This window comes from Mytilus galloprovincialis, chromosome 4 (genome assembly GCF_965363235.1).
Source record: "Mytilus galloprovincialis chromosome 4, xbMytGall1.hap1.1, whole genome shotgun sequence".
Classification (NCBI taxonomy): Eukaryota; Metazoa; Mollusca; class Bivalvia; order Mytilida; family Mytilidae; genus Mytilus; species Mytilus galloprovincialis.
Genome location: NC_134841.1, coordinates 79999730 through 80022282, shown reverse-complemented (window position 1 = coordinate 80022282; position 22553 = coordinate 79999730). Strand labels below are relative to the sequence as shown.

At 32.2% G+C, this 22553-nt stretch overlaps 2 protein-coding genes across 3 annotated transcripts in view; both read left to right on the top strand.

The window, feature by feature from the left end:
* The window catches only part of LOC143073071 (protein mono-ADP-ribosyltransferase PARP14-like), a 125410-nt gene that overhangs the window by 37102 nt on the left and 65755 nt on the right, over window positions 1-22553 (top strand). Inside the window, exons 20-22 of one of the 2 annotated variants that reach the window (XM_076248321.1) lie at window positions 14008-14159; window positions 15006-15183; window positions 15458-16273. The exons of the other annotated variant lie outside the window; for it this stretch is intronic. Coding sequence (XP_076104436.1) covers window positions 14008-14159; window positions 15006-15183; window positions 15458-15747 — 620 coding nt within the window. The 3' untranslated portion in view covers window positions 15748-16273. Of the gene's footprint in view, window positions 1-14007; window positions 14160-15005; window positions 15184-15457; window positions 16274-22553 lie in introns of those variants that run through there. 2 annotated transcript variants of the gene reach the window in all.
* Window positions 19758-22435, top strand: LOC143073073 (uncharacterized). Its single transcript, XM_076248325.1, has 2 exons — window positions 19758-19936; window positions 22033-22435. Exons 1-2 carry the CDS (start codon window positions 19787-19789, stop codon window positions 22222-22224), a joined length of 342 nt encoding a protein of 113 aa, XP_076104440.1. The 5' UTR covers window positions 19758-19786; the 3' UTR covers window positions 22225-22435.

The window sequence follows — 22553 nt, the reverse complement described above, 5'->3', positions numbered from 1 at the left end:
TCGTCATGAATATGCGTGATATAATTGCCACTGGACATTAAGGGAGCAATCAATTTATCAGTTTCATTTAGTGATGCATGCTAATTATATATAGTTCTCAAATGATAATTGTCTAAAACTGTTTCCATTTTTGTATATTTTATTTTTTAGCGTAAATTTTAGAATTTCTTTCCGAATCTTTCTCTTTGCATTTATTTGTTTGTAAACATTTAATAAAGTAGTCCATGTCAGGGGTTAGATTGTATACAGCCAATCTAGGACCAGGGCAGTAGAACAGAAAACAGTCTCCATTGTATACATACATATGCATTTATGTTGAAGCGTAAAACAACGACATGTAGTTGAGCTCGTTTTGGTGAAACAATTACTGTCAAATCTTTATATATATATATCTGGTAAAGTTGTCATAAAAGCAAAAACGGACGAAAAAGTTGGCAACAATTTATAATAAGACTAAACTTATTTTGGCCGTTTCGTTTCTTCTAAAGTGTTAAATTCAACCATGCGACTGGCTTACTTGGAGATTCAGGTGACCTTTTTCGTTTTTTAGAAATTTCAATCAAAGTTCGTATATCCCTTCAACGATTTATTCAATTTTTTTTAACGTATAGATAGCGCGAAACTCTCACTACACCATGCATAGACTATTTTTTTTTCCGACCAAATGCGGCTGCTTATTTATACAACCGAACAACCAAACGTCCGCACCCAATTTTAGCAAAGATATACTGTCGAACGGGAGAATATTTCTATACCCAATCAATCATTTGGTTTTGAAAACAATTTTAAAGGTATACATTAATACGACATCAACCCAACGACACATATCAATCAAAACATTAAGAGTCAACACACAGATTTTTGTTATAGAAAGAAACCTATACAGAATAAAAAGCCTAAACCGCAACAAGACTAAATAATACGGGAGCAGTGATTTTTTTTAGACAAAAATGCAAGTGTTCCGTAGAAATATTTCACGTACCATTTTTTTTATTTCGATCGTTGAAAATTATAGCAGGTGTGATATAAATCAGTAGATTTAGGACAAAACTATAATATGGAAATATAATATGAAAATTAAGCCTGCTTTGTACTAGACCGACACACTGAGATGGATTTTTAACGTGTAAGTTCACAAGCTAACAGTTCGAAAGAAAGAAAAAAACTCTTTGTCAGACCCGTTTGGGATTCGGACTAAAGTCCTCTCGCTGTCGAGGTGAACTTATTCTCACGAGACCAACCAGGAGAGAGGTCGCATAGTCATACCAAAAACTCGAGCATAATAAACAATACAGTTTAACAGAATTATCACCGTTACTAATGCGATTTTAAAGTCATGATCTTATCTAAATTAGATACCGTTATGTGATGTTGGTATCTACACGTATGAATAGAGATGGCCGACATCAGAGTAGATTGAGAGGACCATCGCTCTCTGCAAATTGAAAACTCTTCCTCAATGATGTTAGTGGTCCCACTGTAGCGAGCTGTTGCAAGGCTAAATTTCTATCCTTATTAAATCTTCTCTCATTATTCAGTGGTATTTCAAGTTTACTTTTAATCTTATTGTCGAACGACTATTTGAAGTGCTTCCTATTATATTTAAAACTTGTGTTCTCGTTATGAACACGAATGAAATATTTGCCACTGGAGGTGACTGAGGCAAACAACAATGAATCACCATCACTAAAATATAAGTATTTGTTCTCACAAAATACTTTGTAATTAAAGGGAAATTCCGCGATTTTTTACTTATCATCTAATTATGACAATTTCTCATCTATTCACGTTTTGATCGAGCCGCTTCAACCTCAAATCTTGCTGCAATTGTTTTACATTTAGGCTACTAGTATTAAATACTATTGTATTCATTGAAGTTTACATGCGTAGTTTTTTTTATTCAAAAGAATAAATTAATATTTATAAATAAATTGGACTGAACAAACAACACTAATTATTTCGCATTTGCATGTAACGCAGTTTAGAAAAATAAAAGATTGGATTTTTTTTAGATTAGCACACATGCAACGCATCCCCACTTAGGAGTCCTCCAAAAAGGTAAAATTTACCTGTAAGGGAACATGTATGTCTGGTGTATATATATCACTCGTTCCATCTACAATATACGGAAATGACACGACCGGGTATTGTAAAGCTTTGAGGGACTTTTAATGTCAAATTCATATCCCTGGGCGAGGAAATTACCAAGTTTGGAAAACACCGTGTGTACACTGACTTATAAAAGTGTTTATGTCTTTCATGCTGTCTAGTCTGAGAATAAAAGTTTGAGCAGTTTTTGAAGGTAAAAAATAAAGGTTTAATATTATTGCAAAAGTCTGTGAATAATTGAAAATAGGACGTTCCGGAAAACACAAGTCGTTATATTAAATGCTTGTAAATCTCTGTTACATGTGGTGCGCTTCTATTTAAATACCTTTTTGTTAAGCTGAAAAAAGGGAAAACGAATAGTGACTATCTAACTTATTTTTCAAATATCGAATACACAAATAAATCTCTAACCATCCACGCTTACAATACCGAACCCGCGTAACCTTAAAAATTAAGTACAGCTCTTTATAAGAACCAGGCAGTGTGCCATATACATGTGATACATGGGGGGTTTCAGATTTTATCTATAATTGGCCTAGTAGAAGCAATAAATGAAAAATGCTCAAAAAATAATTTTGATTGGGAAAATATGAGTGGTTGCCATGGTAACGGACACACAATTTTTTGGTTGTTAAGCGTTGTAAAATCTTTCAAAAATCAGCTAAATCACCACAGTTTAGAGCCTGATTATGAATAGAATAATGCATTTTTTCATTAATTTTCATATGTAACATTGATAGAACTTGGTTCAAGCTTCATTTTAGTGAAGATTGCATGTCAACCAAATTTGTAATTTTTTTGTAAAATTTTGTGAAAAAATGCATATTTTCAACTTTTCTGAAATTGGGATTTTTGCTGAATTACCACATTTTCTCTGGTGTTTTTCAGAAAAGTGCAAATGTGTACAGAATAGTTACCACTGTAGTTATGAGGTTTGGATACTACTCTACCAAATTTAATAGAAAAATGTGTGGGATTTTTTTTAGTTTTATCACCATAGCAACCGATTTTTTCCTTGGAAACGGAGTTTTCATTTGCAGAAAATTGCAGTTTAAGAGCTTTGATGTCCTGAATTTTTTATAACCAATAAGAAAAATACATAAAAGCTAACTCAAACTTTAAACTACAATCGTTAAGTGTTGTTGACTTCAATTGTTACCATGGAAAGACATATTATCCATAGCAACATCCACTAAAAAACTGCATAAATAGAAATATATTTTAAAAAAGTATATAAATAAAGGGTTCAAATTGGAATATGACTTCATTCTTTGCTTCACTCACAGTCTTGTCTGGGATTATTTCTTCAGATTGTTCAATAAATGTTATATGTCATGACACATAAAGGGGGGGGGGGGGGCTTGGAAAAAGGGGGAAGGGGTAAGTTGATTTTTTTAAAGTTAGCATACAAGTAGATACTTGAAAAGATAATTGCGTTTCGCCGTCCGAAGAAACATTGGTTTTCGCACTTTAACTTTAGTGTAAGTTTATAGAAATCTATGAAATTTAAACACACGGTTATTTACCAGAAAAAGAAGGTTGAGATTGATTTTGAGAGTTTTGGTCACTATAGTTTAGAATTAGGGGCCAAAAAAGGGTCCCTCTAGACATTTTTCTTGATTTTCACACAATAACTTCAGTATAAGTAAATAGAAATCTATAAAATTCAAACACAATGTTTAAGAACACAAAAGAAAGGTTGGGATTGATTTCGGGAGTTTTGTTCCCAAACGTTTAGGAATTAGGGACCAAAAAGGGGCCAATTAAGCATTTTTCTTGGTTTTCGCACCATAAATTTAGTGTAAGTAAATAGATATCTATGAAATTTTAACACAAGGTTTATGACCATAAATGAAGGTTAGGATTGATTTTGGGAGTTTTGGTCCCAACAGTTTAGTAGTTAGGGACCAAAAGGGTCAAAATTAAACTTTGTTTGATTTCATCAAAAATTGAATAATTGGGGTTCTTTAATATGCCGAATCTTAACTGTGAATGTAGATTCTTAGTTTTTGGTCCCGTTTTCAAATTGGTCTACAATAAGGTCCAAAGGGTCCAAAATTAAGCTTAGTTTGATTTTAACAAAAAATGAATTCTTGGGGGTTCTTTGATATGCTGAATCTAACCATGTATTTAGATTTTGGATATTGGACCATAATAGGTAAATGTCCATTTTTTAAGTTTTTAAGTTCAAGTTCTTGGACCACATTCATTTTGTGTCAGAAAACTATGTTGTGTCAACTATTTAATCGCAATCCAAATTCAGAGCTGAATCAAGCTTGAATGTTGTGTCCATACGTGCCCAACTGTTCAGGGTTCGAACTCTGCGGTCGTATAAAGCTGTGCCCTGTGGAGCATCTGGTTTAAGGTTGACAGATGATGAACTTCATGGGGTTGCAATAGCCGGGTCAACCTGACTTATGGAAAGGCAAGATATATATGGCCCTAACAAATGTAAGCAAAATTCGTAATTTCGTATGGCACACATCCGTCTGAGATGTTATTCCACCAGCATAAATCACAAAATTGATCCGTAACATAATATTAACAAACCAATAATAGAATCATTTGGTCAAAGCATTTCTAAACTGAAACTGAAGTGTGATGGACGGGTGGATATAGACGGACAGGCAAATTGAACACATTTTAAGTTGGTGGTGATTTTAAAAATAATAATAGGCAATGAGTGATAGCTAATATCGGAAGTCCAGTATAATCGAATCCTCTTAATATATACATGTAGCTATTAACATATCATTAATAACTGCTTTGTTGTACTACTATCCCGCAATTGAAATACAGGATCTCCGAGATAGACAAATAGAATACATAGACAAATAGGATACATCTGCTAAGTTGGAATTGTGCTAATCCCTGTAAAATAATTATGCTATTACCGGCAAAACTATCAAATCAGAATTATCAAGCAATATAATTGTATCAATAAGGAATCATTCCTTACTATGCGTCATTCTACATATATCTCACAAGTTCTAGATTCCGATAACGTAATATCTTGTTGTGTGTGTGTGTTTTCGGGAGGGGGATTCAGCTGAAGCACACTTCTTATCCTTCTGAAATCCCCCTCCTCTTAAGAAAATAAACCGGTAAATAGAGGTAAATTTTTTTAGGATGAATCTTAAAAAAAAAATCACGGTTTTGCTAGTCTCAACGTTTTTTTTTAACCTTTACAGGAATTACGCCCTTATTTTCTGTATCTGTCTCTATAGCTGTAACATTTACAAAAGACTGCATTAATCCCGAGATTTGGAATGGAACCACTTAGCTGAAAATGTCTGCATAAATACAAAATTAATAACAGTAATAATTTGAATACAAATTCCACACATTCAATTAACTGCCGAACACTAGAAACAGCGCAGTTCATACCAATCTTATTTTTCTTTGTAATTATCAATGTTTTCTAGTCCAAACAAGTTGTAAACATTCATGAATACAAGACTTCAGTGTCCCATGTGGAATAAAAAAAGTAAATTTCCAATGTCCCACTCTTTGTGCACACGTTTGATCGATTCAAGGTTCAAGGGCAAAAACTAAAATAAACACTTTCGTGCCGCAATTTTTAATTTTTTGGGGGATGGGGGGGGGGGGGGGGGGGAGTTGTAGTAGGTTTGACCCATGTTCGTCAGTACATTAGTTGTCACAAAGTTGGTTTCTATTTTATAATTTTTGTTTGCCTCAATCAAATCTTATGATACATGTATACACAGAGATCAAGTTTGAATTTTATTGGTGTCACTGTTAACTGTATAATTTGCCTTATATGGGCTGGTTAACTTAAGAAATTTCTAAAAGTTACCATTTGATCTTAGGAGAACCTTTCTGGAGCCCTCTTTTCGTCATACATACACTACTATATTTTTCGACTTTCATGTAGATTTTTTTTTATCTTTTTGGAATAATGGCATGTAATGGTCTCATTAACAATTATACCACATCTTCTTTTTTAAATTAACAGAAAAGATAAAAAAAATCTACATGAAAGTTGAAAAAAATAATAGCGTATGTATGACGAAAAGAGGGCTCCAGAAAGGTTCTCCTAAATGGTAACTTTTAGAAACTTCTTTAGTTAACCAGGCCATATAGGTTACATGCTATTATTCCGACAGTCCATTGGTCCGACAGTCCATTAGTCCGACAGCCCTTTGGTCGGACAACCCATTAGTCCGAAAACCTATTGGTCAGACAGCACAAAAGTCCGACAGCCAATTAGTCTGACAACCCATTAGTACAACAACCCAATAGTCCGACAATCCATTGCTCCGACAGCCCAATACTCCGACAATCCATAAGTCCAACACTTATCAAGTCAAGCATATATAAGGGTAACAGGATACAAAAAATTGTCTGTCTGTATTATTACGTTTAGATATAAAAATATGTTTTTAAAGAAATAATTCCGTATATATAACATCAGGCTTAGGTAGTTCGAATACTTTCTATATACTCAATTCGAAATCTGTATCTATAATACTAAAATTACGAGGTCCAATTTGTCAGCCGTCATCAAGTAAAAACGACGAATCAAAGAATTCAACTTTATATATAACTAATATAGTACAAAGGTGTAGATTAAAAATTACACCACTCCAGGCCCCTTTGTTTTCCACGTAATTAATATTGCCAATAATTAATAAGTTCCGGGTCGAGTCCGATACCGATACCAATAATATATTCACCTGTTACCTATTACCTTATCTGTACGTTCCGCATCTGACAGGCGCACCAACAAACGGTGTATTCAGGATTAATCTATAATACTAAAATTACGAGGTCCAATTTGTCAGCCGTCATCAAGTAAAAACGACGAATCAAAGAATTCAACTTTATATATAACTAATATAGTACAAAGGTGTAGATTAAAAATTACACCACTCCAGGCCCCTTTGTTTTCCACGTAATTAATATTGCCAATAATTAATAAGTTCCGGGTCGAGTCCGATACCGATACCAATAATATATTCACCTGTTACCTATTACCTTATCTGTACGTTCCGCATCTGACAGGCGCACCAACAAACGGTGTATTCAGGATTAATCTATAATACTAAAATTACGAGGTCCAATTTGTCAGCCGTCATCACGTAAAAACGACGAATCAAAGAATTCAACTTTATATATAACTAATATAGTACAAAGGTGTAGATTAAAAATTACACCACTCCAGGCCCCTTTGTTTTCCACGTAATTAATATTGCCAATAATTAAGAAGTTCCGGGTCGAGTCCGATACCGATACCTGTTACCTATTACCTTATCTGTACGTTCCGCATCTGACAGGCGCACCAACAAACAGTGTATTCAGGATTAATATGCTATATACACGGGTCATAATCACAGGGTTGACACTACTAAATTGTCAAATTGTTACCTATTGTAGTATTTTAATCAGTAAGACTTTCTAAGATAACAATACGAATACTAAAAATCTGGACTAAAAATAAGGCGTATAGGAACAGTTTTCAATTTGTTAGCGGGCATGACGTAAAACCGCGATTCAAAGAATTCAACTTTATTTATAACTAATATAGGACAATGCTGTTGATTAAAAAATACTCCATTCCAGGACCTTTTGTTTTCCAAATAATTAATATTACCAATAATTGATAAGTTCCAGTTCGACGGGTTCAAACAGAAAGATTTGAAAGCAGAGAAAACTGTGTATCTTATAATCGGCATGACTTTATCAGATGACAATACTAATACTAAAATAAGGCTTGCGCATAGTTATATACTTTAATTCAGTCACGGACCCGCGATATCTCGGGTGTGTTCTAGTATAGAATAAAACAGAACAGAATATTTAATTTTTCCAAATTCAAGGATCTATAAAGAGCATATAAACAACCAGTGATGGTGCAAACTACTGATGAAAACTCGCCCAAATATTTCGTTGTTGAGTTTTGAATCTGAAAAAAGCATCACACAGTATAGCTGACTAATAAACCCCGAAACCAATTTTCAGAAATCATTGTATTTGATTGTAGTTCCTCAGAAAAATATGACGATTTTTTTTTAACTTGGCTGTCATGTGAAAAGTGTTCGGTAAACAGGAAGTGGTTTAGTGATAAATCTGAAAACTTATCACACGATATAGCCGACTTCAATAAACCTTTGAGAAATCCTTGTGATGTAGTTCATGAAAATATTCAACGAAAATATTCATGGGACGGAGGGATGAACTGGACGGTTGGAAGGACGGACAGACAGACAGAGGCAAAACAGTATACCCCACTTTTTTGAAGCGGCGGTATAATTATTGGAACAACATAAAGACTGTATAACAATAATAATATGATATAATTATCTTTATAGCACCATAAGCCTCAGTCACAATCGGAGCCAAAACAAAATAGATAAAAAACCAACTATATTTATCAAATAACAGTCAGTATCAAGACATTTACTACATAATTCAAAAGAACTATTTTTTTAACAATACAATCGTCAGTATCCCCTATAATAGTCAAGTTTTCTTGTGTTAACATCGAGATGTGCTAGAAATGTGCTGAAAGAGTTCCTCCCTCAAATTGTTATAAAGTGAGCATTCGATTGAAAAATGACACCTTCCTCATCTCTATCAGCTGTACATTACGATTTTTCAATTCTTAATGTAATGGGTGAGCACTGATTCTTAACTAACATATGCACTACCTATCTTAAAATCTACGGAAGCGTATTAGCGTCACATATTTTTTTTAATTTTTCTTCGAGTGTTTGCGTTACAATGCAAACCTTTGTTTTTATCTTATTTCTTATTTAAGATTCAAAGGAAACAGTTGTTATTAAAAGAAGAGGCTGTAAATATTAAAATGTATAACTATTGTAGTCATTGCAAAGTAAAATCCTTGATTTATTAGATCATATCATTGACTTCAAAAATGAGCAGAATAATATAAGAAAATGTGGTATGAATGCCAATAAGAAAACTCTTTATCTAAGTCACTATTCCTAAAAGTAAACCATCATAGGCAAATACGGTTTTCAACACGGAGCATTAGCTTACACTGCATGAACAACAAACTATAAAGCCCCCCCCCCCCCCCCCCCAGAAACGATATCCTTGTTACTACTAGTATATATATATTACAAAGAAAATTGAGTAAATTGCGGTTATACGGAATCCCTGCTTATATAGCTATAACCGAATATAAATATACTACAAAGTAAGCTCTCGTTTGTGTAAAGTAGGTTGGCAAGAAATCTATATAGAATGAAGATGTTTTATTAATAAAATTATGTTCTCTCTATTTGAATTGCTTTCCAAGCATCTTAAAAATACTTCATTATATCGAAATGAAAATTCAATGACTTTCTATCAAAGAATCTTGATCATATTCTGAGATTTAAAAAAAAAGAATGTTTCCTTATTAAAAATTCATTTTAAAGCAGAAAGATTAATTTGTCCATTTGACTTGAAGTTTCACAACTATTTCATTGACAAGTTTACATTCTCAAAACTATCAAAAAATAATTTGAATTTTATAAAACTTTTACAGATTGCTTATCATTATACATGGAAAAGATTTATAAAAAGATAAATGGGGCTCAATGCCATTTTTTTAAGCCATTCAAATGAATAAAACCTGAGGTTTCCGAAAATCTGACAAAAAATCAAAAACATGGCAATAGAACTGCAATGTACCTTAACTAACCTCTGAAGCTAAACCCAAGTTATAGATTATCGATCTTATATATATAAAATTTCTGAAGAAAAAAATGATTCTATTTATAATCAGGCTCTTCGACGAAACATAATCTTTTCAAGAATCTACATGTATGATATCCTTAAGAAATAAACCTACCACCCCCCTTTTTTTAACCTTCCAACCATAATATTACATTATATATTACATTTGTTAAACCTTATGAAATAAACAGAATAGACTGTAAGTGAAGCAAAGCATTCATATTCAAATTAGAAAATAAACACCCTCTATTTATGTATTTTTTTACATAAGTTTCTATTTATGCAATTTCAGAGTGGATGTTGCTAAGGATAATATGTGTTTCCGTGGTAGCAATTGAAGTCAACAACACTTGACAATTGTAATTTAAAGTTTGCGTTAGCTTTTATGTATTTTTCTTATCAGTTATGAAAAATTCAGGACATTTAAGCTCTTAAACTGCAATATTCTGCAAATGAAAACTCCGTTTCCAAGGAAAAAATCGGTTGCTATGGTGATAAAACTAAAAAAAATCCCACACATTTTTCTATCAAATTTGGTAAAGTAGTATCCAAACTTCATAACTACAGTGGTAACTATTCTGTACACATTTGCACTTTTCTGAAAAACACCAGAGAAAATGTGGTAATTTAGCAAAAATCCCAATTTCAGAAAAGTTGAAAATATGCATTTTTTCACAAAATTTTACAAAAAAATTACAAATTTGGTTGACATGCAATTTTCACTAAAATGAAGCTTGAACCAAGTTCTATCAATGTTACATATGAAAATTAATGAAAAATGCACGATTTGATTCATAATCAGGCTCTGAATTGTGGTGATTTTGCTGATTTTTGAAAGATTTTACCATGCTTAACAACCAAAAAATAGAGTGTCCGTTACCATGGTAACCAATCATATTTTCCCACTCAAAATTATTTTTTGACCATTTTTCATTTATTGCTTCTACTAGACCAATTATAGAAAAAATCTGAAAACTTCATGTATCGCACTCTGCCTGGTTCTTACAAAGAGCTGTACTTAAGACATTACACAATCAAAACATTACAATTTTGTTTATTACAGATATTTTATCATATCCACGGTTGAATGCACAATATCCCCACCAAGAGAACCGTCTACTGTTAGAGGTGGGACGACAGCCTAGATGTCGTGTGCAAAAATAATATTCACTTGGTACGGTTTCAGCTTGCGTATTGTAATTTTAAATAGTATAGATCGATTCGTGTTTTAAAATCAAACAAACGCTACTGCTTGCACTGATGATCAAAAAATTACTTTTATATATATATATAAAAAAACAATGTATTTGTTACATGTTATTGGTATTAAATTGTATATTTTGAAGATCATATTCCGTAATGTTATGCCCTGAATTCTATTCGATGTCTATAAAGCAAATAAAATCTATTTGTACTCGTAACAAAAAGGAGAAAAGATTGGGCTGCCTCTCTTCAATTTTGTCCAGTTACCAAAGTAAAATCAAAATTAAATTCTCCGACAATGCACATGTTGATATATTGTATATGTCATTCCAACACTTACACTTGTTCTTTTATTTGTGTGGCAAATTTAATGACCATTTTAATTCAAAACTTGGATTTGCATCCTTCATTCTCCAGTACGTTTGAATTTCTACATACATCACAGTCAGTAATTAAAGTTGTGTTTTAAACGTCAATACGAAAGCAAACAATCCATAGTAAAAAAAGATATTTAGAGGGCACATATGTATCTTTCGTCTGACAGCACGTATACACCACAGTTATCGTAAATTATATAAACATATAAAAAAAAAAATCGATTTTTTTTTTTAAGACAAAAAAGAGAAAAGAACTGATAAGTGCGGGTAATCCATGCGCCTTGCCTCCTTTATGTTTCGATATCTTAAAAATTAATTATTCTTTTATCTATTATAACACGTGAAAACTACACCGGTGAGTTCCATACATGTCATAAACTTACAGCTGGTCCTGAACATGCATGAAGTATTTGCCACTGGACTTTAAACAACAATCAATCACACTACAACTTATAGTATATATAGTTGTGAAATACAAAATGTATATTATAATGATACATTTAGATGAATAAATAGAATACAAATACACACTACTTTATATAACTGACACAATTTAAAGGAATACTCTCTAAACTATATAGAGAAGCGAAACGTTTCTTTTGAATACTAAACAAACTTCCTAACAGTACATGTTTTTTTAATGGTTTTACATGCGGCGCTCAAATATTTTGCATGGTCTTTTGGTATAGTGTTTAGACATATATGATATTGTAAGAACCTTTAACGTATAATAGATTCACATTCGTTACTTTGCTCAATATAAAAAAAAACATAAGCATTAATTTATATTAAAAACTGAAGGTCAGACATCACTAATACGTGTTCATTCATTCTTTATTAAAGTTTAGAACTTTTTATCAAGAATGATGATGAGAGTAATTGTAAAATATAATAGGCATGTACTTTCTTACGTTATGGATCATTGATTTTGTTACCTGTTGACCCGGTTGATTACTAGCACGTGCCATTGAACTCGACCGTTTTAACTAAAACAGATTTTATTTTAAATCAACACCATATATATATATATATATATATACAAAGTATATACAAAGTACTATATACATATTATATGGATAAGAAAATAAATATTATAAGGATATATTGTTTGAATGAAAATTTTTATACGGTGATACTTTAACACCGTCCCGACAGAGACTGAATGCAGTATATGATCAGGTTTCGGGATCCGGGAAGTCTTTTTTCGAATTTCCGAATGTCGGGAATATTTTTTTCCAACTTTAATAGAGTAACTCGCACGAAAAAAAAATAAACATACCAAAAAAGCAACAGCTTCAACGGTAAACTAGGACATATATCAACAGAAAACGAATTACAGAAACTGTCATGCATAAAACAAAAATATGCATGACTGTGTTAATTTGCCTCCGCTGCATTTCTGTGGATTGTCTCATTGGCAATCATACCACATCTCCTTAACTTTTTTAGGTTACGTTTAGGATTTTCCGTTACTAATCTTCAAATACAAAAAACATTTTTACCGGTGTTCACAACATTTCAAGGTTAAATTTATGGCATACATTCTGGTGTGTATACAATTAACGTACGTCCTTGCATTTAATTATCAATATATATTTATATAAACTAACATTTATTAAAAAATAAACAACATATATATAGACGAATAATTTATTAGTTACTCAACAAAACAAGAAAAGAAATAAAGAATTAACACAAGATTTAATCTTTTTTTTTTAATTAATCAAAATATACTTCAAATTCTAATAATAAAATACATATATACATGTATTAATCTAAAATGCATTATCGAGTAGAAGGGGCGCAACTCGTGGTATCAAACCGGTATACTGAACGGATCAAAACAGGGTCTGAAAATTTTGAACGTTCTTTTGTATCCATGGTCTGTTTTGGTCTGACACGGTCTTAACGGGTCTAAACAACCCGCTAGACGATTCAGTCTTTTCCGTCTTGACACGCCTTAACGAACTGATTTACCTGATGAGGTTATCGATCTGAACGGCGACTTAACTATCTTAAATATCTTGACGATTTTTTCTAGCGGTAAATCCAGTCAATCAAGATGTGATCAGACCAAAATGACCGTTTCAGACTGAAATCGTGCTACTAGTGATAGTAAGAACATACTATGTAGATATGCATATCGACAGAAAATTACAATTCAATTTTTTTCTTTCTAGGAGTTACTCCCCTTTGAACTTATTTGCTTCAATGTACTTCTGCAACAGTTTGTCATCTCAACTCCTCTGAATCCACACAACAGAATTTCATGAAATTTTGTAGATAATATGGACATACTATGTAGATGTGCATATTGACAGGAAATTATGATTCATTTTTTTTTCTTATATAATTTTTTTTTTCTTAACACTTATTTATTTAATTTCTCCAATGACAATGTGGGTACGTGGGGTATTTGAGCGCGCTCACTAAGGTTCTTTAATTGTGAATGAATAAATTTATCTTTCAAAGACCTTGGAGTAAATTTAAAAGAATCTAGTGAACTATGATAATGTTTTCAAAATGAACATTAGATCAAACAAAATCAAGTCATGAGATAAAAGCAGAATAACTAAAAGTATTGTGTATAAACAAGTTTTATGTATTTCAGATTCTGCTTTTGATATGCCATCTAACTGGACAGCCATGGATCAAAATGAGAATATAAAGATTGTTACATTACAACCTGCTGATAAAGAATACCAAGATGTGGTGAAAGATTTCCAGACTAATATGGCAGGAAACTATAACAGCATTGTTAAGGTAATACAGTTTGGATTATATGTCTTTACAAATTATCTCCCCTTATGCTAACTTTTTTTCCAATTGTGAAAATGAAAGCTATTGTAGAGATGATGCATTGTCACTTTTTCTCTTTAAATCAATACATTTATCTACATTTTATCATTAAAATCGTTATAGAACAGTTGTATTTTAAAAGACAAATGTATCGAAATGTTGTCACAGAAAGGATCTTTGATTTTTTGTTTCAAAATAACAAGCTTTTTAAAAGACTGTTATAAATTAAAAGTTTAAGATTAAGGAACTTAAAAATAAATAAAAGTGACAGGTACGTGATTTGAAATAAAGTCAAGTATACATTTGTTGGGGAAAAAATGGCTACTTAAACTAGCTGTAAGGAAATTAAAAAAAGAAAAGTAGGAGTTTTAGCAAGAAAAATTCTAATTGGCACTACATAGGTTAAACTAGAGTCCAAATATCTTACAAAAAGGTTAAAAAACATTGAATAGCAAACATCCTTAAAACTATTGTCTGATTGGTGGTCAAGGGGGATTTTTAAAAGTTCTAAATATAACAACTAAAATATAATATTTTGTTGAAAGGCAGATTGAATATTTTCAGAGGTTGATGACTTATTATCCAAGATAACGCACATTAAATTTAATTTTCTGAAGTAATGCACAAAAAAAATCATCAAGTGGAGTACTTTAAGTAAAAATTGGTTATTCAAATTCACCTACTCTGTTGTTATTACTTATTAGAAAGGTATTTTACTGGACCCATTGCATGTTTTTTTTTCTAAGCATCTGTAATTTTGATTTACCTTAATATGGAGATAAATTTAAGATTGTATTTTTATCTATTTAGATGGAGAAAATACAGAACAGAACTTTACAGCAACAATATGCAGCTAAGAAAAAGTCCATGGATTCTACAAATGCTAAAGGGAATAATAACGAACTAAAACTTTGGCATGGTACAGCCATGGAGGCAGTTGATAGCATTAATACATATGGATTCAACAGAAGTTATTGTGGAAAGAATGGTAATTAAAAACATTAAAAGAAAATTAATATCTTTTAATTGAATTTTTCATATTGCATTGTGATTTTTCTCTCTTTTATTTTATTGTTGATTTATTCAACAAAATTTCTTTGTAATTTTTTGTATCAATATCTACAGTGAACATTCTTGTATATATTCAACAGTCATTACCTTGTTTGATTTATTTTCAAGTGATCTACGATAGATACATATATCAAATCTACATACAATAAGGTTAGTAACCACAATGTGAAAGAATTTATTACTTTTTTCAGCGGTTGCATATGGTAATGGCGTATACTTTGCTGTCAATCCAACGTATTCTGCTCAAGCCCAGTATGCTCGTCCTGACCCTAATGGTAACAAGAGGATGTATATGTGTAAAGTTCTTGTAGGAGAATACACAAAAGGACAGGGTGGCATGAAAGTACCACCACCTAAACCAGGAGCTGCTGGTGGCCATATTTTATATGACAGTGTCGTTGACAATCCTCAGAGTCCTGGTATCGTCGTTATATTCCATGATACACAGGCTTATCCTGAATATCTCATTGTGTTTAAATGATACAGCATTACTATGTGTAAGCCCAATTCTATAAATTATATTGGAATTCAAAAGCAAAATTTCGATGCTTACTATAGTTAGATGAATTCGAATTGTAAGAAGTTTTGACATTTTGATAATTTCATTAATAATGGATTAGAAATTTCATTAAAGTTTTATCACAAGTTGGTAAAACTTGACAATACTAGATAATCTAAATGATCAAATCTTATCCTCCATGCACTCAAATAGGCTTTCCCTCTACAGTATGAAATTGACATTATGTATGATAACTTCTGATTTTCTCTTGATTTTTATGCTTTAATTATTTAGACAATAGCCATGATTGTGATATGTTATGAAGACTGTTGTAATTTCATTATTAAGGTTCCATGAAATTTCTTTGCCAAAATTATTTGTTTAAGTAACTTTAATGTGCTTTATCTAGGTCCCATGTTATTTCTGTGAACAACCATATTTTGTATAAGAAACATTAATGTGCCATTGTTTTAAATAAATTATTCTAATAAAAATATCTTGATCTTAACACCAACTTTAAACTGATCAACCAACCAGACCTGCCAACTATCCCGATTTTCGCGGTATCATCCCGATTTTTATCCCTCAACCTGAATCCCGATATCGGGATCGTAAAACTAGTCAAAATCCCGATTTTCACCAAATATACCCGAAAAAATTATTGTTTACCGATTTTGAAGTTTTATTTGATCAATTTAAAAAAAATCTATAATTTTACCTGGGGACATATTATGACAAGTTAACGACCCTCCGCTAATCAACAGTCACAACAGGTGTCATAATTAGTGGTTGTATGTAATCAGATTACCTAATGGGTCGTAACAGTCCTCAAAATTAATTTGTATACACAAATTTGGTCAAACAGCCTTTCAATTTTAATCAATTTATCATACAAGCGCAACTTGCAACATTTGCCGTAGTTCTACAACAAAATCATAATTAATTGAAAGATGAGAACTGTAATGAACTCTCAAGAAAACATCGTTTATCTTGAAATCCGTTTAATTTTTGAAACCAGACGTTGTGTGTCTGTTTATTTAAAATCGACGCCATTTTGTATTCACTTCTACTGTGTTACTGTATAAGCCTCCGCCGGTAAGAGCACCTCTGAATACAAAGAAAGATAACTCAAATGATATCCATTTTTTCATTGATACTGATAAGACCATAAGTGATAAGTAAGACTAAATCAAAATCTGTCTTCATCCTTCTAATTTTAGGACATGTAGTTTTAGGTCTTTTGAGTCAAGGTTCATAGATAAGAAGGTCTTTGGAGGGGGAAAAGGGGGGTCTACTTTGAATCCTTTATTTTTAATGCCATTTTTCTCTATTCTTCAGTTATTTTGTCAATTTTATAATTTAATAGTACAAGAATCATGCAAATAAAAGAAATCAAGGCCTACAAGCTCATCATAAGTATACCAAAAGAAAAAAGAAGAGAACTTAGACTATTTTAGGAGTAAAAAACAATGCACACAGAAACGTCGCTAAAATTGTTACCCTTAAAAATCTGGTCGTGCGCTAAATCCCCCATGGAGATTTTCAAAAGTTGGCAGGTCTGACCAACCCATCCCATTTGCCCCAATCCAGCCTAAGTCCTGATTGCACCAAACATATATTATATCTCATATTACCATCCAGATATATTAAGAGCTGCCCCAGCTGAGCTGTATTTATAACAGGGAGTCAATCTAGCAATTCATGGCCAATAAACTCTTTCCAAATGATTTTTTATACAACTGCAAAACATTTTACAGTCATATATTGGTATCACATTGTCAAGAGTCGTAAGTGTCGTCCAAAGACATTTGGTTTCCGGACAATAACTTTAGTATAAGTAAATAGAAATCTATGAAATTTGAACACCAGGTTTAAAACCACAAAAGGAAGGTTGGGGGTTATGGTATTAACAGTTTAGGCTAAGGGGACAAAACTAGCATTTTTGTAGCTTCTGGACAATAACTTGTGTGTAAGTGTAAAGATCTCTCTCGTCCTTTATTGTTCTTTTAGAAGATAATTTACAAACAAAAATTGTGAAATGCGGCAGAAATCTGTATGGATGTCAGTATCATATAGATTACTTTGTTAATGGTATAAGCCTTTGAATTTTCTGTTATCCTAAAAATGCTCCAGAATGTCAGGAACAAGAGGAGGTACTATAGGGCCAGAGAAACTCTTTAAAAAACAAGTCACTGTACATGTGTTTTCATAAACATCTATTTTTTGTACGTCTTTGGATTTCTAATGTTTGGCTTTGAGCATTCCTGATGAAGGTAAATCCAGAAAAGCAATTCTGACGCAAGAAATTATTAAATGTGTTGTTTTCGATATTATACTCAAAGTTACCTGGTAACAGTAACTCAAAACAATTGCTTATTCTCAAAACAAAACGTTCTCAATGAATTATAGAAATAAACTCATCATAGATACCACGTTTTGCCAAATACAGCTAAGGTTATCTATTCTTGAGGTAAAAAAGCCTTAGTATTTTAAAAATTCTAAATTATGTGAACAGTTAATTCATAATTATGAACATATCAATGATAACTGAAGTCAACACATAAGTGCTGACTACCGGGCTTGTGATACTCTCGGAGGAATAAATCTCCACAAGCAGTAGCATCGCCCCTGTGGTTGTAAATCTATCATCATAGATAAAGGCAACAGTAGTATACCGCTGTTCAAAACTCATAAATCCATGGATACCAGGATTAAAATTTCATATTTACGCCAGACGTGCGTTTCGTCTACAAAAGACTCATCAGTGACGCTAGAATAAAAAAATGTTAAAATAAAGTACGAATTTGAAGCGCATTGAGGAACAAAAATTCCTGAACGTTTTGCCAAATACAGCTAAGGTAATCTATTCCATAGGTAGAAAAGTCTTAGTATTTCACAAATTCAAAGTTTTGTGAACAGTAAATAATAATTATGAACATATCAATGATAACTCAAGTCAACACAGAAGTGCTGACTACCGGGCTTGTGATACCCTCGGGGGAAATAAATCTCCAAATGTGTTTAAGTCAACTTTATTTCGTAAACTGGCACGCAAACCGAATGACAAATAAGCACCGAACAACTTGATTTTACACCTACGCTACCAACAAAGGCAGCATTAGAATACCGCTGCAATATAGTCATAATTATATTAAGCAACAAAATCATTCGGGTAACGTCGGAAAATAACAGAAATACTAAACTTCAACGAAAGGAAACACCAGCAAACAAAGAAACTGACTGCAGATTACAGCTGTCATATTCCTAACCTGGTAAAGGCCATTTTAAGACAAAATGTTGGATTGAATTTGGTTTTATGAACCTTTAATTTATAATGCAATGTTAAAATAACCACTAAAACGACAACTCTACGTTACGAAATACAGTAAAATTTACAAATTAAAAACCGCAAGAACTATCTGCTTAACTATCTGTTCATTTTTGTTTGAGGCCCTGTCCCTTCGGTCGTGGTCAAGTGATTTTGAAATTGATAACTGCTACTTGTGTTCGAACAAACAATGTCCTTAAACCTGCATTACTTTCCCGTAGGTCATGGTCCACTGACTTTGAATTAGAAAGCATCTTCTGATATTAAGTTGTCTGCTTTAGTTAGCTTAAAAACTATCTGTGATATATCAATGACATTTTTTTTTTAAAGTTTTCTGCATAAGTTTGTTTAATAAGAACTTCTTTTGATAGAAAATTTTACACTTTAAAATTCCATTAATATCACCACATCTCATTTTGTTGACCATCATTAGGCCCAGCGCTATGGGTCATAGTCCAAAAACTTATTAATTTGCAATGTTACTATCCATCAGTTTATTTTTGTCTGAGTTCCGTCGATAGGCGACATATTTCTGTGTCGACAAATTTATAAAAACTAAGACTGTTATAATAATTGTCTCTAATTACACAATATAACGACGCTACATCCGAATAAAACAAGCACTCATATATACAAAACAATTTGCCTCTGTGGATTTAAGCAGTATCTACAAAGCAATGGAAAGTCAGGAAGATGCCAAGCTCTGTTCTTAATCTGGTTGTTTATGCCAAGAAACAGAATGATGCAGATTCAGTGCTACGATCGTTAGAAGAGAGCTTGATCAATGATTATAAAGAAAAAGTTATAGAGGATCCAGTTATTAAAGATCTCTCAAAAGATCAGGTGAGGTTTATTAATTAGGACAATGGCTTTGTACATGATTTTCTTAAGGTTTACCAAATTTAATAAATATAAAATTATAGAATTGTCAAGCCACAATTGGAGTTTGGAAAATTTCAGCTGGAGCTTGGGCCTCATAACTGGAGATTTTTTATCGACATTTTTATTGACGTACTCAATGATTTTTGGTGTTTAAACTGCACATTTTCTTTCTTTTGTTAATGATTCTATAACTCCATAGCCATTTTTACTTGATAGAAATAGAAGATAAGGGTTTTTCAAATATTTATTGATTATATATAAAGTTCAAGATAAAGGGATTAGCCATCATATATAGTTGGTAAAAAGAATCTCTGCTTAAGCTACATTGTCAAGTTTGGTACCACTACTGAACAGTGGTGTTGAATTGATAGAGTTTTGAGCTTTCTGGTGGGTTCGCTGTCTAAATGTTTGGTCAAGTAATTAGGGTCACCATAGTCAGCTTTGCAAAAAGTGTAGTAGGCATACATATCATATTTGAGTTCATTAAGACATTTGTCTTTCAGGTTAAGTAATATAACTGTTCAATGTTTTTAACAGCTTCAAATTAAAGTCGTTGTTTGTACAACTTAAATTAATCCATTGTCAGTATTTCACTTTTAATCATCCAGGCATGTGTCTTAAACTTGCTAGTTGATCACCAGATGATTGGCAATACTCTTTTATTGCTGTATATACAGTCTAATCCTGAAAACCTTCATAGATAACTCGAGGCTATTTACCTTTTGACATCAAAAACAGTTCCAGGAAACTTCCGTTTTTCTCGAACTTTTCCAATATCAATTTCTAGTTTCTCAGACTTTTTCTCTGTCAGTATCAATTTTGTAAACAAAAATTTCTACTGAAAATTTTCTGAGGTTGATATTTTCAATTTTGGTCCTCAATGCTCTTCAACTTCGTACTTTATTTGGCCTTTTTAACTTTTTTGGATTCGAGCGTCACTGATGAGTCTTTTGTAGACGAAACGCGCGTCTGGCGTATATACAAAATTTAGTCCTGGTATCTAGGATGAGTTTATTTTCAAAAGGCGGAAGGTTTCAAATTTTAAGGGGAGGGACAGAAGAGGGTCTCAAAAGCGGGTGATTGTGACTCCTGCTGGAAGAATCACATGTATGAAATTAAGAAGATGTGGTTTGATTGCCAATGAGATAACTTTCTAGCAGAGGAGAAATGATGCAGAAATTAGCAAATTAAATTCTGTTTGAAAACCCCAGTTTTAAAACTCACAAAGTTTAATAATTTTAATTCTTATAAAGCATTTATTTAGAATCATCTGTTTTTTAAGTGTCATAAATATACAAGACTTAAAAAAAGATAGATGTAATTTTGCATAACTAGTATAGGACATGCATTTTGCTTATTGCTGATGCAGTAAATTAATGATATATATGTTCACCTAATGTTTTTGGATCATATATCACTTAGACAAAATACATATGATAGTTGCATAAGAGGGGCAAAAGATACCAGAGGGAGAGTCAAACTCATAGATTGGAAATAAACTGACAGAGCCATGGCTAAAATTAAAAAGACAAACAGACAAATAATAGTACACAAGACACAACATAAAAAACTAAAGACTTATCAACACAGTCATGTTATTTGATTTGAAAAAATGATTTGAAAATACTCTATTAGATTTACATCAAATTATATTGCATTACATCTTTAATCTCATCCTTTATCTGATCTGTCCAACTAGTTGGTGACTTACATTGGTTATATACGAAAAAAGTAAAATAAAAAATTTGTTCTTCGAGGAAAATACAAACCAGAAAGTCCCTAATCAAATGGCATAATAAAAAAAAAAAAAAAAAATCAAGTTCATGCAACCATTTCAGAATTGTTTTTATTTTTTTGTAAAATTTTCAAATAAAGAAAATCTTCATTACCTTTTATTATTCATTTATTTTGTAGAATGTATCCATGACTGCTCATTCATTCAAGTTAAAAAAGAAAGACCATCTAACCCCCTTTTTTCTTAATTCTGTCACAGCCTTCTAATACTGTCACTGTGGTATAATATCAAACTTAAATATGTAATGTTTTCTTATATGTAGGAAGCTAAAATTATGAAGTTAGAAGAAACATGTGAAGTAGAGATAGATATTAATAAGAGAATAGGTCGTATCAAAGTCGGAGGTTTAATAGAAAATCTGTCAGAGGCAATGGATGAGGTCCACAAAATCCTACGTGACATTGACAGACAGAAACAGAAACAACAACATGCTAAGTTAGTAGCAGACATGTAGCAGTGGTATTTTATTTCTGTAGAAGATACTGGGCAAAAACTGGAGGATTATCCCGCAGAAGTTAATCCACTTTTAGAACAAGCATTAAAAACAATGAACCACAGGCATTCTTCCTGGATAACAGTGGAAATAAGTATATTGTGGATTTTATTAATTATGAGGAATATCCTGAGGACGATCCATCGGATACTGTGGCTGTCCTCAGAAAGTCTAAAATCAGGTAAATATGGATACCAGTTTAAACCTGGGAATTCATGGGGATAGATACATATTCTGTACACTTTTAATAATTATTTAACCAACCTTCAGGAGTGAGGACCATATTTCCA

What these genes read in the sequence shown, in the direction of transcription:
- LOC143073073 (XM_076248325.1), top strand. Translation starts at nt 19,787, where the DNA reads ATGCCAAGCTCTGTTCTTAATCTGGTTGTTTATGCCAAGAAACAGAAT. An exon ending in AAGATCTCTCAAAAGATCAG is followed by an intron (nt 19,937 to 22,032) that starts GTGAGGTTTATT and finishes TCTTATATGTAG; the next exon opens with GAAGCTAAAATTATGAAGTT.